At 31.3% G+C, this 17,106-nt stretch overlaps 1 protein-coding gene and 2 non-coding genes across 3 annotated transcripts; all 3 read left to right on the forward strand.

The window, feature by feature from the left end:
- The first annotated feature begins 1,887 nt into the window (after positions 1-1,887).
- On the forward strand, positions 1,888-2,021 carry MIR395L (microRNA MIR395l). Its single transcript, NR_126748.1, has one exon. It is a non-coding gene; the product is annotated as a microRNA MIR395l (primary transcript).
- Positions 2,022-5,867: 3,846 nt separating this feature from the next.
- On the forward strand, positions 5,868-7,522 carry LOC100305993 (uncharacterized). Its single transcript, NM_001249085.2, has 2 exons — positions 5,868-6,234; positions 6,833-7,522. The coding sequence occupies exons 1-2, from the start codon at positions 5,969-5,971 to the stop codon at positions 7,269-7,271; spliced, it is 705 nt and encodes a 234-aa protein (NP_001236014.2). The 5' UTR covers positions 5,868-5,968; the 3' UTR covers positions 7,272-7,522.
- Positions 7,523-16,142: 8,620 nt separating this feature from the next.
- On the forward strand, positions 16,143-16,242 carry MIR395M (microRNA MIR395m). Its single transcript, NR_126749.1, has one exon. It is a non-coding gene; the product is annotated as a microRNA MIR395m (primary transcript).
- The last annotated feature ends 864 nt before the right edge of the window (positions 16,243-17,106 follow it).

Genomic DNA, 17,106 nt, shown 5'->3' on the forward strand with positions numbered 1-17,106 from the left:
TCAACTGTGATTAACCTGGACCAATCGATATTAATAAAATAATATTGTCATTGATTCTTATTATAAAATCCAAATTAAAAATATAATTTAATTCTTTTTATAAAGTTCAATTTATAATTTTTCATGAATTATTTATATTTTAAAAAAATAATCCCTAGAATAATGTAAAAGTGAAGACACATAACTCATTAATATTTGTTAGTTTTAAAACATATTGTTAATTTAAGATAAATTTAATATTTTTGATTAAATTAATTAAAATTTTCAATCTAAGTGAATTAGTTATATGTAAATTAGTTAATTCTGACATTGTAATTAATAAGGACGGAAGAGAGTACTAATAGTTAAAGGGCAAAATTCATATACAGTACATTAGGTGCTGTACGTTTTTTTTTCTTCTCTGGTCAAAATTTAATTTTTATCTCAATAAACTGGATAATTCTTTAATGCAAATCCTCCTTGCTATGCGGATTATCGAGGTAGAATTCCAATTCTGATAGAAGAGCAACACAAACAGTAATTATTGTATTTAACTTTTTTCATAATTAAATCAAATAATGCATGAAATAATATTAAAGAAACATTACAATACTAAAAATAATATTAAATATTACTAAACATAAGTTCTTAATATATTTAAAGTACATACAAAAGTTAACATCAAATATATTATAATGCTAAGTCAAAGTTTCACATTAAAATTTATTAAAATGACAAGTTTACATTTAGATTTAAAAAATATAAATATTTTAGGTTGATTTTCATTTTTTTAAGAAAAAAGTTTAAATGATGTTATATTAAGTATTTTTCGTTGACTTTCTATAAACAATATTTTTTTTTGCCGATTCTTCAGTTTCTTTTTTTTTTTTTACCTTTTTTTCTTATAAAATTGTTGACCAATTTTCTGATTCTTTTACCGGTTTTTCTTCAGGTCAGTTTTGTGGTTTATTTGAACCAGTGTTGACTAGTTCATCGATTTTCGGAATACATATATTGTTTTGGAATACTTATTTATATATAATATTTTAATTATTGAACTCCCTTTTGATATTTTTCATAACAAATCAAATTTTTATCTAATTAAAAAAACTAAAATTTATTACTTAATTGTTGTAAATTTATCATTTATTTGATAAATTTATATTAGTTAAAAACTTAAAATAGTTTATAATATAGATTAAAGTAGCTTCTTTTTTTTCAAAATTTAATACTGATACAGGAGACTTTGGACATTATAATTGTTTTTGTAGCAATTAATTAAGAGGGATTATCTTATTTATAAACTTACGGTGAAATTAAATAATTGTTAATAATGTACAAACAAAAATGTATATTAATAAGATAATGAAAATAGTTTTATTAAGAACAATTATATGACATGGTACAAAAATTATTACCATCTCATATTCACATTGAATTATCAGATTTCTTAAAAGAGAAAAATTCATGTACATTATAAACTAATTAGAAAGAACAGCTTTAATTTTTTTTATACTAATAGTTACATTTTTTAAAAATCTAGTTACTCTTATGTTTGGCATAGTGAACAAAGAAAAGCTCTTATGTTTGCCCTAGCTAGCTAGCTTTGCAGTTCAAGACTATGAAAGTGACTGGAAGGGCAAGGATCTTATTATGTTAGCTTTGGAATTACTTTAGCAGCAAGGAGCCCCTCAATCACCGATTCCCCTTCTTGGCGAACATCCTGACCAGGTTCAGAGATAGAAAGTACTTTCACTGCGTTGAATTCTCCATGTCCACATAAAATTTCACATTTTTTTTTTAGCAATAAACATGAAAATCTCCCCCATAAATATAGAGCAGTTGCTGTGTCTCTGTCTATATATCCAAGAAGACAAAGTAGTTCAGAAGCATGTATAGATTCAAGAGTTTTCTGTTGGCTGTCCTTTGGAGTTCCTCTGAACGCTTCATGTTAGTGAGGGGGGTAGCCAGTGTAAACTGGACTGGTACCCATTATTATAAGCCTTCTTATGAAGTGTTTGGGGGAACTCTTGGGTTCAACTAACACTACTACAAGTGCAAACCCTACTACCTTGTATTATGGCTATGATGAGTTAGAAAACCTTTACATTACCAATAATTACGGCTGATGTGGTCGCAATTGTGATCATGGTGCGATTGTGAAGTGTTAAAATATCTTGATGTTGCGACTACAATTACAATTGTGGATCGCAATTTAAAACCATGCCTTGTACACGAAAACCACACTAGTAATTGCTAGCTATACTAGATATTATTACTACCTTCAATTTCTCTCTCTACTATCTTCTTTCTAATTTAGTTCTATTTGCTATCAAAGCTTTGTAAAAATTTCTTGAGCTAACTTACCTTGTCCGTGGAGCCTAGGCATGTGTTCAGTTGGATTTTAAGGCTGTAAAACTTAGGCACAACAATGTTGAGTTGAACATATCTTAACAAGTAAAGTTGAAAATAATAATCTAAAAGTAGTTGATAATGTACGTACATTGTTGTCGGCATATATCCCTATTCATATGTGAAGTTTTTGATTGTGAGCTTTTACACCTTGTGTCTTGATGGGTTAATGAAGGTCATTTAATAAATTTTGAGGATGTATAGGTGTGACTCCACGGGAGGAACTGGGTTTATGCATCCCAAGCGGCTACCCGGGCATGACACATGTTGAGGAAGCCACAGTTCCTCTTTGGATCATATATAGTTTGATATGTTCGCCAAAAGGTTTTGTCTCACATGTCATGTTGATATCATTTTACCATATTTGTTAGGAAACACATTTGCCTGGTCATTTGAATGAGTAGTTATTAACTTTTCTCATGCATGAGCATTAGATTTGATTTACATTAACCTAACATAATTAATATCTAGAGTAGTTATTTAAAAATATATGCTGATATTTCTTGGACATTACATTAACTCCCTTATAGTTATTTAAGTTATACACTGTGACCCCTTAATTATTATTTGAAAATATTACGTCAGATTCTCCTAAAGTGAGGTTTGTGTAAATGTTAAAAAATCACGAAAAGTTTGTATAATTTTATAAAACTTTAGTTTGTATAATGTACTTAATGTCTATCATATATGCGCAGATTGTGCTTATTGTAATATTTTTATAGGAGTTGTATAATATATGTCTTGTTTCTCCCTCACTCTCTGTATATTGTGTGTGTATGCATGTGTTCATGTGGTGATCATGTTCAATTTGTGGTACAAAACGACACACGAGATTACTTAAGATTGAGTACGTGAAGGGATCTCATCAGGAGGCATGACTATTTGTTTTACAAGGATTGCCATGTGAGTTATAATGAAGAAAGTTATCTATATTTATACCTATTTTCCCTCGTTGTTCCATACATTCTTTTTCTCTGTTAGGATGACTGTGGAACCAACTTATCCGTCTAGCACCAGAGGATAGCTCCTTTCTATGTAGACTCCAAGAGAAGGATTACTCTTATCTTCTATACATGTGGACCGAGTCCATGATACACTTTGTGCATATCTAGTTTATAGGAGAGGACCCCTCAAAGGTCTCGGGTGTGTTTGGTTTAACCTTAGTTGAACAAGCACACTTTCCCATAAGCATTTTGTGAGAAGTAGAAGTATAGGAACTCCTAGTTTTTCATTCAATTGGTCATTTTTGAGGGTCTCCCAATGGAAAACTAAACATATACTTCTCAGTTCTAGTTTGAGTAGAGTTTTCTTGACCGACATAAGGTGTTATGAGTTCTTCTTGGCAGGAAAGGTTACGGTGACCATGACGACATTAGATGCAATTATCTTATCTTTTTTTGTATTTTGGAATGTATTTAATTAATTTGGACCCAAATCTTTTTAGCCCATTATCTTTAAATAGAATTTTCTACCTAATATTAAGGATTCTAATTTTGATTAGCATATGACTTAAAGAGAAAGTGGAGGATCATCTTCTACAACTCTTTTTCTATTTGTTCTATTTCTCTTCTATTATTTGATTGTTTTTATGACCATGAGTAAATAATCTCTTTATACAAGCATTGATGCTTAGTTCTTGATAACGTAAATGTGTTTAATGGCTATATTAGTTTTTTGTTCTTTCATTTATTTTTTAGATTCAATTTATTTCTTTAATATTTTTTTAAATCAATTTGATTTTTTAATTTTTAAAATTGTTTTAATATTGTTCTATCATCTAAATTGGATCGACAATATTTAGGAAATATGCTTTGTGATGGTTTAAAACTGTCATTTAGTGATTTTAAATTGTCACAAAACACATATTTTTTAATACTGTCAATTTAATTTAGAAAAAATTAGATTGAATCAATTTTAAAAATTAGAGGATTAAATTAAATTTAAATAATAAATTAAAGGGCTAAAAAAACAAATTTAATATACTATATTAACATAGTAATGTCGTATTTAGGAAAATTTGTTGATCTTTAGTTGTAGGATTTTAAAATAATTAAATTAGGGTGCATGGTCTTTTCATTGTAATGTCATATTTTAATTTGACTATATATAATCTTGTCTTTTAACGAAACTAATTAGTTTAGTTGAAATCTAAATTAGTTTTGTATGATTGTTGTATTTAAATGATCAGGTTGTACGAACTTAATTAGTTGTAGATGAAATTTAGTTGGTTTTTTAACCATTACCTTGGTTATGGATAGGAAGCTAGCATTAGATGGCCTAACCATTGCACATGGTAACCAAAAATTTAATGGCTAGTTCGTTTATGTATTATATGATAGGCTTAATTATTGTTCTTACCGGATTTCATGTCTTATTAGATTTGACAGGATCTCTTTATGATGATGTTGTTATTTACATGTGAAGATGTTCTGACACTCAAATTAGTGACGTATAAGTATGAACATGTATCAAAATAAGTTGTATTAAGGTTAAATTTTACCTTAACCTTGGAGACCCTTTTATAAGTTAAGATTGGATCTCTGATCTCAATCTCCCTTGTTAGATAGTATAATTTAAAAAAAAATGATCTTATCTTATTTTTTCTCTAATAAAAAATTACACAAAGAGGAATTACTTCTTATTTTATTTGATCGGAAATAGTGCATCTAGATTGATTCCTAAGGCAGGTAATGCCGAATCAAGGATAAGGCAATAAAGTAAGAAATGAAAGTTATTCGATTGTAGGGGACATTCTTATCTTTTATCAGGTAAAAGATATGATAAAATTTTTCTTTTATCTTAATTATATCAGTCAGGATATCTAAATTCCAAGTAGACTACTTGATCAACCATCGATTACGAAAGCTTGTCAACTCTAAATAATATAATTATGTTTTAAATCTCTTAAATTAGGGGGTCAGTCTTTTTAGTTCTCAAAAAATAATCATAAATTTTAGTCTCTTAAATTAAAAAATCTTTTACTTAAAATTAAATAAATTCAAAACTCTTTAGTTTTTCCGCCAGAATTTAAGAGACTAATAAAATATAAATTTTTATTTGAGTGAAGGAACTAAAAGAAATATTTTTTAGATTTGGAAGACTAAAAATACTGCAGCATACGTTTTAATTTGAAAGACTAAAAATAAACTCTTAATTTTTTTTTACATAACAAACTCTAATTTAAGAGACTAAAAACATAATTAAATAATTAAGCATATAAAAAATTTCAGAAGATTTAAGAGCTGTGAATAGTAAAAAGGAGAAACCCCCCATCCAGATGAATTGCACAGCAATGCAGTTAGTTGGGCTTTGGGCCCATGGGTTCATATTATTTTATAGTTAAACATATGCACCCGGGTCACACGCTAGTTCTGAATTAGTCCTAAAAGTGCAGTTGAATCAATTCAAGAAAATTAAAATCCAAAAACAAAAAACAAAAAAAACCGATTTGTGGTGTGTGTAGCTTCTAATATGACGACAGAGGTCCATATAATGCGTGGACATTAAACTCACCTTCTCTGTAGCCATAGAATTTCACATTTTATCTTTTGCATTGAGCAACTAACTCACTCGCGCCATGGCTGCTACCATCATCACCACATGCAAGCTCTCACTGCTTTTGAGTCTTCTCTCAGTTTCACTTTTGCTGGGTGTGAGGTCTGATACCCTTCAGAATGTAGGCGCAATTCCCCCCACATGCAAGCGCATAGAGTGTCCCAGCTATGATGTCATTCACGTAGGCAACGGCTACGAAATCCGTCGCTATAATTCACCCGTTTGGATTTCAAACAGCCCCATTCAGGACATTTCTCTCGTTGAAGCCACAAGAACCGGCTTCAGGAGGTCATTTTTATCTCTCTCTGCTAAGTCTAACTTTTTCAATATGTTAGTGTTCATCTAAGGGTCGTTAAGAAAGAATAAAAGGAGGCAAAGGTTGCCGGTATGATCCTTCCTACTAATATAAATTTACAAATTAACATTTGTCGATAAAAAAAAAATCTATGTTAACTCGGTTAGTAAATCCAGTATGTTCATCCAGTATTTTAACATGCACTACCGACAAATTTGTTTTTAAAATTGTGTTGTACAAATGCCTCAGAAGGGTCTTTGTTCAACCCTGTTTGTCATTTTGGTTAATAAGCAATTTCACTAACAAAGTTAACATACTGAATATAAATAACATGTTAAAATTTTAGAGAAACTGAAATGGGATAAAAAAAAAATAAAAATTGGAGGGACCAATTCTAGATTTCATATATTTTAGAGAGACCAAAAACATACTTTATCCTAAGTAATTTATATAGCTCGAACTAAATTACTATTTTTGTTCATAAGTTGTGTAAACTGGGAAAAGTTTTCAGCAAGAGTAAGTGCATAGGACAGAGGATAGTACCATCCAAGGAGTTTGATTAAATTTGAGTAACCTTTGTGTTTTGCTTAGGTTATTTGACTATATTCAAGGTAAGAATAACTACAAGCAGAAGATTGAGATGACAGCACCTGTGATCAGTGAAGTATTACCCAGTGATGGACCCTTCTGTGAGTCCTCATTTGTTGTGAGCTTCTATGTGCCAAAAGAGAACCAAGCAAACCCGCCTCCTGCGAAGGGCCTTCAAGTTCAAAGATGGAAGACCGTGTTTGTGGCAGTTAGACAGTTCGGTGGATTTGTCAAAGATTCTAGTGTTGGGGAGGAAGCTGCTGCCTTGAAGGCTAGCATTGCTGGAACCAAGTGGGCTGATGCAGTTGAGAAAAGCCAGAAGAGAGCTGGCCATGCTTCTGTTTACACGGTTGCGCAGTACAATGCCCCTTTTGAATATGACAATAGGGTCAATGAGATATGGTTCTTGTTTGATATTGAAAATGAACTGCAAACCGTGTGACAAAATAAGCTTTCAACATGAATGCAATATGCATAGTGCAGACTGAGGTGTAAGGACATCTTGAATGGATGAATAAAGTGTTTTGCTTTTAGCTAAAACACTGCTTTCTGATTGACTTGCTTTTAGATTCATCATAGCTATATAGTTCAGAGGCAATTTTACTCTTGAAAACTTTTCATTATGAATTGATATGGGTTTTGAAGTGAGCATGTGGTACATATCTATACTTTTTTCTTTGTTTGTTTGAAAGAAAGAATTTGATAAGTCTGCACTCAAATGCATTATGATTGCCACCACCTGAGTATCATATACTTTGTGAATGGTGTTTACAGAAACTTGAGTCTTCAGTACTATAATTTACATGTTATGAACTTTACTGCAGATAGTGAAAATTAGAAAACAAGACTTGATAAAAAAAATGTCAACAAAAGGCCGAATATGTTTGCAAGATTTCGTCAAATCAGCATTCGAAAACCAAGTTTTGTTCACATTGTTAGTTTGAATTAGTAACATTTCTTTCCTTTCCTTGGCTTCAATATAGATTGATTAGTTTAGTTAAAAAGCAGACTATCACGTTATATGGGTTTCTTTTTCATGATAAAGTTTATTCGAAATTTCAAATTACGGTTTCTTTAGATTAATAAAGGAGCAAACTTGCATTACTGTAAAATAGATTGAGAATTTGAGTCCCGCTGCTTCAAATTAACGTGCCTTGAGTTGCACTACTGTTACAAATGCTCACAACTGAACCACATTTTATAACTGAGTGATGAGCAACTAGCACCAGACGCAAATTTATTTATTATAACTAGGTTAATGAAGTAGTAAAAGAGGTCTCAAATCCCAATTTGCCTGAATCAACCATTTATTGAAAATTTTGATCCATGGTGCCTGCTCCATCTAAATAATTCACTGTTCTATCAGTTAGAATTCTCATTCGTAGGATTAGTGTTTAAGGTGACTACAAGACAGGATACCAAATAGGGGATTACTCTGATAAGTATATATACCTACCACAGCCATCATTAGGGGATGGTTCAATTCAAGAATGGCTTATGCACTCTTTGAAGAGAATGGTTAGAAATGAAAGAATTTAACATGTATAAACCTTCTCAGGAAAGAACCTGGTAAGTGGCCTACTATTTGAAAACTTCAGCAGCGAAGAGTTTATGCAATTTTCTGGGGAGTAATTGAAGATAAATGAAATTGCATCCATATTTGCCCGGATCACCACAATCTATACAGCTGAAGGATTCCTAGTACTCTCAGTTGTGAAAGATAATACCTCATCTGGACTTTTAAAAAATGAACAATCGATTGCTGCAGCATCTGAAAACTCTCATTTAGCACAACTGTTTTTTTGGGACAGGACCTTTCTGTTGATGCTTCATCTAAGATAACCATTAGAGGGTCATTGAAGTTAGATCTAATTTCTTGTCTGGTATCAGAGAAATGCTCTCTATGACAACAAATTATCTGCTGCAATGTTATGTCTTGACTATATGTCCCTCTACTTTCATGCTATCCAATAAATAACTTTTATGAGAAAGTCATCTAGATGGAATCAATACAAGCATATTGACATAAAATGACAATAAAATCCATCATTCAAACAGAGCCACAAAACACTAAAATATGTCTAATTTATGTAAGCTCTCTAATATAATGTCAGCATTGTACCATTGGAAAGGTTGACCAGCAGCCAGTTTATGTATGACAAAAGAACAGATTTTAGTTTTGCAAAGAACTGTCTGTTTTTTCAAAATCTGTCTGATTTTCCAATTTGGGGCTGTTAAGCCAGTTTTTTGATGATCAATCAATTTTTTGGGTTATGCAGGACAAGCCGGGTTTTCAAACACTTGTTGACAGGTAAGTTATAAATGTTGCTAAAGAAATCAGTATATATATGATGATTATCAGATTAACTGCCAATGCTTTGAAGGAAAACAGAAATATAAACCTGACAACAATGAAATCTCTACCTTATGTTGAATAAGATATACACTCCTTCAGTCCTTCTAACATCACCTAACTAATATGCACTGGCTGAACCTGTTGACTCTGAAAATTTAAAACCCAGAGACAATATATAGTTCAAGAAAATTGTTAAATCTGATAGTGAATATAGAATACTATTCTAACAAAAATTACAACTATAAATGTTATAGCTAAAAAAAACTGTGGTTACTCACTTACTCCCACCTTTTCCTGTAGATGGAAGTCATATGAGGATTGAGGACATAAGTGGAAGATATCAGAAACCCGTTGCAAAAGGACTCTGGCATGTGGCAAATAAGCAGTGGATTCACTTGCACTAAACATAATTATAATTTAGAGCAACTGGCGCAGAATCTTGAAAGAAATGATGTTTTAGTGATGATAGCTATCCTTATTCAATGGTATGGGGTGCATTGCCAGTGAAAAAATAAATAAGAATTTACATATATATAACAGTAGCAAATCTTCCAAGTACTATTTGAGAGATGGATTACAGATATGAGGAGTACTAGCAAGAGACTCTCTAGCATACTCCTCCTGACATACACTCATCGGATGAATTTTTTTGAAAAATATAAAATCATGAGAATCATTGAATAAGATTTAGGACCCACAATTTTGTATGATTTCCAAAAAAATTAAACCAATTAAAAAGGATGTAATAGAAAAAGTATGTCAGAGAATATGTTGCTAGCATTTCTCTTACAGATATATAATATAAAGATAAATACATTACCACTGATGATAACTATCCTTATTCTTTGAAAATTGATCCCCCATCTAAATTGATCCCACGGCTTTATATTTTCCCTCCACCAGCTATTCCAACGACTGTCTCCTGTGTCCTTGACAGCTATTATCATCATCATAATCATCATTTAATTGAGGTTCTGATTAACTGTTCCTGGTTTCTAAGTGTACACCCTTTTGATGGGAGGTATGTTAACATAATTATAGGATTTTAGCAGAAAGAACCTAAGGACCTAGTCATGTCATTGTTCATAAAGGTTCAGCCATTATAATTGATTACAACAGGTATTAAAATACGAAATTTGTTACAAGGATTTAGCCACACACTGCAATGAAGAACTTAAAAATTGTCACGTCTAACTACTTAAACCAAAAATTCTCCACTCTGAAACTGTCGCGTCTAACTACTTAAGACAACTATCATATTTATATTATGAAACAACGTGGGCCTTTTCTATTCTCTTTTAGGGAGCTACTATTCATACTACAAAAGTTGTGTTTCTCACTAGCAACGTGTGTAGGGTTTTTTTTACTAAATTCCAAAAATATCGTTCACACAAAAACATGATTCCGTTGTTCACTTTGAAACAAAATCGTATTTCCATTGTATATATTTTTTGGGGTGAAAAATATTAAACAACATGTTTCCGTCATTACTGGAGAGTGAAAAATTAAACAGAAACAAGATTTTCTTCTCGCTTTCCTCTTTCCATTGTTTCATGTTTCAACTTTTTTCATGGAATTTAAATATCAGGATGACAAAAACCACAGGACACCAATACCAATACTGCACCAACTTTCTACCATTGCCTACATGAATTTAGATATCTCTGGACCCTCATTACAAGGTAACACTATTCTTCACGTTCTTTTTAAGAGACCCATTTTTTTCTGTTTATAAAAGCAAAACTTTTGCCACACAAGTTCATTTTATTCCCTCTGTGCTCATTTACCCCGTTTCCCTTGAGCCAATGTATGACCCTCTGACCATTTGCACTAACTAAGACCTATGAGAGGTGCAACATTCTCAAATGGTTCAGTTTGGGCCACTTCACATTCCCCACCACAATGCAAGAGTTTTGGGATGATTCCTCTCGAAATATAAACTTGATTTGGGCCTAAATTAATTATTTGATTCCTTGGACTTAGTTATTTTGGGCTTAAGTAATTATGGGTCATGTTTCTAGAGAATTCTTGTAGTGTTTGGAGTGTCGGTTGTAATATTCTCTAGAATACTCTTTGGATATCTAGAGTTGAGAACTCTCTAGAATTAGTGTGTCTAGAGTTCTTCTTAGAGTAGTATAAATAGAGATGTAATCCTACACATTTGTATCAAGCAAAAATACAAAGTTCTCTCCTCCATAAAGAATTCTCCTTCCTATCAAGTTTCTATTCAAAGTCTTCAATATTCCTTCTAAACATAAAAAGCCTTATTTCCAACAATTCCCTCACTCTTAACGCCACCCTCCACCATTTGATATTCACTTGGATTTCTAAGTAACCTCCTTCTCCCTTTTTCTTAATCTTAATTTAAATTTTTATTCTAAATAATATTTGGTAATTATTTTTAAAAATAAAAACCTATTTCTTATGTAGAATTCCAACTCAGACATAGAGTACATGTGACATTATATGTAGCTTGCCGATGTGCCGAGTTATCAAAGATCAAATATTAGGAACCTATCACGAAGGAAAAATTTATTAAAGGCCAAATACAAAATTTAGATATATATCAAGAAATTAAAAATATATTTAAACCTTTTGTTAATTAAGCAAATTTGTTGAATCAAAGGAACGAACAACTTAGTTAATAACATTGACGGATATGTAGGGCCCCAATCCCAATTACTCCACCAAAGTTGACATTAGACCACCTTATAAGACTAATAGTAATAAAAAGGGAAATATGGTCATATTGGTTAGTGTATTTATCCTTCTTTTTTGTCTTTATCTTTCTCTTCAAATTGAAAAAAAATTCTTCTACTTTCTTAATGAAAGTTTTTCTCTTTTGGTTTATCTCATTATAGGTTAAGTCAGATGCTGATCATTATGGAACAAAGCGTAAAACAACGACACCTACTACAATTGATGACAATAAGAGTTTGGCAAAAAAACCTAAGAATCTGCAGTGGCAATGTGGCTTATGTCAAATTGCTACCACAAGTGAAAAATGATTGAATGATCATCTTCTAGCAAAAAACATTAGGCTAAAGAAGCATTCCTGAAAACAGATCGATGTGACATGTTAGTATTTTGAAAAGAGAAAGTACTTCTACAATTCTAATATATGGCAAGTGTGTTATGCGGTAAAATTAAATTTAAAAAATAAACAATATATAGAATATTAAATTATATTTTTTCAATTTTAATAGAGAAGATATTCTCATAAAAATATTTAATGAAATATGATATAAAAATATTTATAATAAATAAATAATTTATCTATAAATAGGTATAAATTGGAGTATTAAGGTAAGAATAATATTAATAATGAGAACTCAATTAATTAAACTTTATAATTATTAATTATTTTAAAATAAATAGTCTTGCTATGTTTAAACATATTTAACAGCTTGGGTTGAGTTGGTTAGTTAGATTGACTAATTAAAAAAATAATGATTTTTTTAAAATAAAAAAAATTAGAAAAAAATAACAAAATTAATTACTTGCTCCAAAAATAGAAAATAGAAAATTATTTAAAATGTAAGTCCAACTTTTCAAATCCAAACACTATCATAAAAATACATGTCCCAAATAGATAATACATGTCACAACAATACAAATAATATTTATTTTATTATAACTATAATATGGATTAGGTTAGTCGGGTTTGAAATCCGTTAACCCAATACCCAATCAAATTTTAATTGAATCAGCTGAAATAAACATAATCCACCCTACTATGTAGGTGAGTTGGTTTGATCATGTAAGCAGGTAAGAATATTATATCTTTTTTTGTTGAGACCCATCTACATGTGTTTATCGGGACTTCTTTACCTTCATATAATTAATTGGACAGGGGTAATCTTTATGCTCCATCATCAACAAATTTTTATTTCATCAAATTAAAAAAGAGCACAATGCAATAGAATGCAACATGATGCAAGGTATGAACAAAGACTATGTATGATTAAGTAGTCAGGAGTTAGATTAATCCCTCTAAGTCAGTTTACCTCGTATATATAGTCTCACATTCCTCCTTCAATTATGCCCCCATTATCATTCAACACTAGCATATATACATCTAATCCATAGTCATGTTTCCTTGGTGAAAATGAATCATTTTCCTTTTAATGGGAAATCTAATTCCTTAGGAAAAATTTAATTAGAACTCCCAAGAATGCATATATATGAATTAGAATTTATCCTTAGATATCTGAAACTTATGGTTCCTAATTCAAACCTTGACTCATATCCAATTCCCATTGCAATACAAAGTCAACGATCACCAATCAAAGAAACTCTATTTATGCATGCATGCATGTACTCGTTGATACTAATAATCCAAATAGCAAGAAGCAAGAACAAGCCTCCTTTAATGCAACACGTTCATTTGGCAATTGAACACCTACACACTCAAAGGAAAGTAGAAGTCATTGCAATCAACAAATCTTGGAATTTGGATTGCTTGTGTGAAACTTGAGTCCTTATTCTCAATCAACAAATTCAATCTATAATTTATCAAAAAAGTTGGAGTGAAACTGAGCCGGATCCATTAAAAAATCATTAAAAAGATTGGAATAAAAACCATTATATTTAATTTATGTACTTAATAAAAATGAAATAGAAATATTGATACATTTTTATGTGAGCAATATTTATTTCAATGTGAGGTTAAATTTTTTATTAAAATTTTAAATTAAAATTTTAAATTATCATTTTAACAATTTAAGTTTGAATTTACTATTTACTATTATTATGCAAACAAATGAATATAATCATCAACGATTAATTATGAAAATGAAATGTAATCATGAATAATTTTGAATTTTTTTTAAAGTGGATATATTTTGAGAGAGAGAGAGAGAGAGAGAGGATAGGAAAAAGATGAAAAATTGAAAATGTAATAATATGAGATGAGAAAGATAGGGAAAACTAGTAAATGTAATGGGTAATACGACAAAAATAAGTAAAAACATGAAAGAAAATAATTTTAGAAAAGAGATAAAATATAGTAACTATGATAGGCAATGTTCGTGAAAATTTAAGAAATATTAACGATAGAATTAAAAAGTGTATAAATTATATTAGTGTCAAAATTGTTTTGGTATACAATGGCAGTAGTTAGAAGTGAGCCAAAGACTTCGTGCATTTACTATAATCTTTCACTACTAGGTGAACCCTATATGAACTCTATCACCACCACTAGGGCTACTAACCCTAGCCACAAAAGGCACAAGAACACAAACCGGGTGCCTCACATTGCCACCCAAATAACTCACATGCAGTAATCTGAATTCCTCGAGCCTTATCAGGATTATTTCTTATGCTCTATGGCAACATACACCTCACAACTTCTTGAGCCATAGAAACAACTCTCGTGGTAAGTAAAAAGGCATTGCCTTTGTGGAAACTTTCAGCCCCAAATGGCACCGGATCCGGGTTGGATCCGAGATCTTGTGTGACCGAAGATTCAGCCCTTTCACGAACATAACCACGATGTCTCCGTGAAGGGTAGCCTCGTACTCCACCCTGTCCCAAGATTGAGCCGTTTAGTTCATCAAAACGCCCAAATTCCAATGACCCACCTCGTCATGCCGCCGCAAGTCGACGACTTGGGAGGCGCCATTTGCAGAGGAGTTTGTTTGGGGTAAGTGGGCACCTAACAATGAATCGAGATTCGTCATAACCGTTCGTGGACAGGACCGGTCGAACCTGAACTTGGAAAATCGATTCAGGTGAACCGGAAGAGGAAGCGTTGGGGTGGAGCGTGTAGTAGACGCACTTTAGTTCGTGGAGATTTTGTTGTTGGGAGTTGGTGATAATGAGGAGTTGGTGGTCGGGGAAGAGGATACGATGTTAGAGGGTGTGGTAGGTTGACGAGGGTCAAGAACAGAGTTGCTTGGAGAGGAATAGAGAAGAGATAAAGTTGAGGTTGTGAGAGAAGGTCTAAAAGTAGAAGGGGTGAAGAAGAAAAAATGATGGTGGGAAGATAAAAAAGATGGAAGATTTAAATTAAAGAAGCCTCCACAGAGGGGATGTTTGATTTTTATTTTTTTTTACTAATGATTTTTAATCACCAAAAAATTTAAATTTGATTTTAAAATAAATATTAATAATTTTTAAGTCGTTATAAATTATATTTTCAAATATTTAGCGGACATGTTATTACTTAATTGAGGTATGAATTTAAAATAAAAAAATTTAAATAATAAGAAGCAAATTTATTAGTGATTAAATATAAAATTTAAATATATATAAAATATAAAAACATATTTAGGCCTACTTTAATTATATTGAAATATTTAAAATTTTACACTTCATCAATTTTTTTCTCATTTTTATTTATGTTTTAAAAATCAAAAAATAAAATCAAGAATCCAAACTGGCATATACTGAAAAAAACGTCTATTTAGAAGTGAGAAAATTTATGATTTTAGTTCTTTAAGTTTTCACAAAATTTTACTTTTCCTTAAATTTTTATTTGAACTGTCTTAATTCTTGATTTTTTTTTATTTAGTTTTAGTCGTTAGTGACAACTGGCTATTAAATTGAATTGTTTATTTGAAAAATGATAATTAAAGTGAATAGTGCACAATTACAATTAATGAAAAAATATCGGAGTTCGGATATATACATAAGATCACATCTTTAAGTTTGCCCTAGCTTTAAAGTTCATGACTATGACAGTGACTGAAAGGGCAAGCATCTTATAATGTTAGCTTTCGAATTACTTTAGCAGCAACGAGACCACTCAATCTCCAACTCCCCTTCTTGGCAAACATCCAGACCAGGTTCAGAGATAGAAAGTACCCTCATTGCGTAGAACTCTCCATGTCCACATAAAATTCACATTTATTTTGATCAATAAACATGAAAATTTCCCTCATAAATAGAACAGTCGCTGTGTCTTTGTCTATCCAAGACAAATAGTAGTGAAACATGTATAATTAACTTCAGGGGCTTTCTGTTGGTTGTCTCTTGGAGTTCCTCTGAACGCTTCATGTGATTGGCTAGTTATAGGCCTTTGATGAAGTGTTTGGGGGAACTCTTAGGTTCAACTAACACATCAAAGAAAAAATATGAGTTTAATTCCCAAACCACCTATACACAGGTAGTATGAAGTTTAATTTTCCATAAATTTATTTATTTTTTGCAATTATAGTTGTTTCACTTGTTTGGATCATTGTAATACCAAGAGGCATTACACTAATCGCTCAAGTGTATTGTTGTTAACTTTATGCAGGTGTTTGTCTCATTTTTAGTCACGACAATCATCTGATGACATTCTCATTTTTAACATATATGTACGATGCTAGATTTCAGTCTACCCATGTATGGAGCCCACCCTACTACAGCCAGTGTGAAGGATCTGTTACCTCTTCACAAGTCATGAGGACACAAAGACAATGCTCGGTTGTTAGAATATCGAGTTGTGAGGAGGACCCCTCCCAGAATTCTCAATATTAATTGATCGAGAGTAGTCTTGTAAACGTATAGCTTAATGAGTGTAGGTCTGTTTAGTATTAGGTTGTTTTGTTGGGATCTCTCTATATATCTAGGCATCTAGCTATGATGGATACGCATTTTCCTATTGAGTTGACAGACATTTGTCTTTAATTAGGTGCATGACTTTTTGTATTAATTAATTTATATTGACAATTGAATTACATTGTTAGTCATGAACTAAAGTTTCACCGGCTTTATTGTAGTTGTTAAAGTTTGGTTTCATTAATGCTTTTCGTCATTATTGTGAAATACCATCAATAAATTATGACATGTGACATTAATTTTATTAATATTTATCAGGTTTTGTGTCATTTCATTTTTTGGTGTTTAAAATTACCAGAAATTACTACACTCCGCTAATAATCATGAATATGCGATTAATTCCCCTCAAATATATTAAAATCCACACTATTTTTCA

The sequence above is a fragment of the Glycine max genome, chromosome 2 (genome assembly GCF_000004515.6).
Source record: "Glycine max cultivar Williams 82 chromosome 2, Glycine_max_v4.0, whole genome shotgun sequence".
NCBI lineage: Eukaryota > Viridiplantae > Streptophyta > Magnoliopsida > Fabales > Fabaceae > Glycine > Glycine max.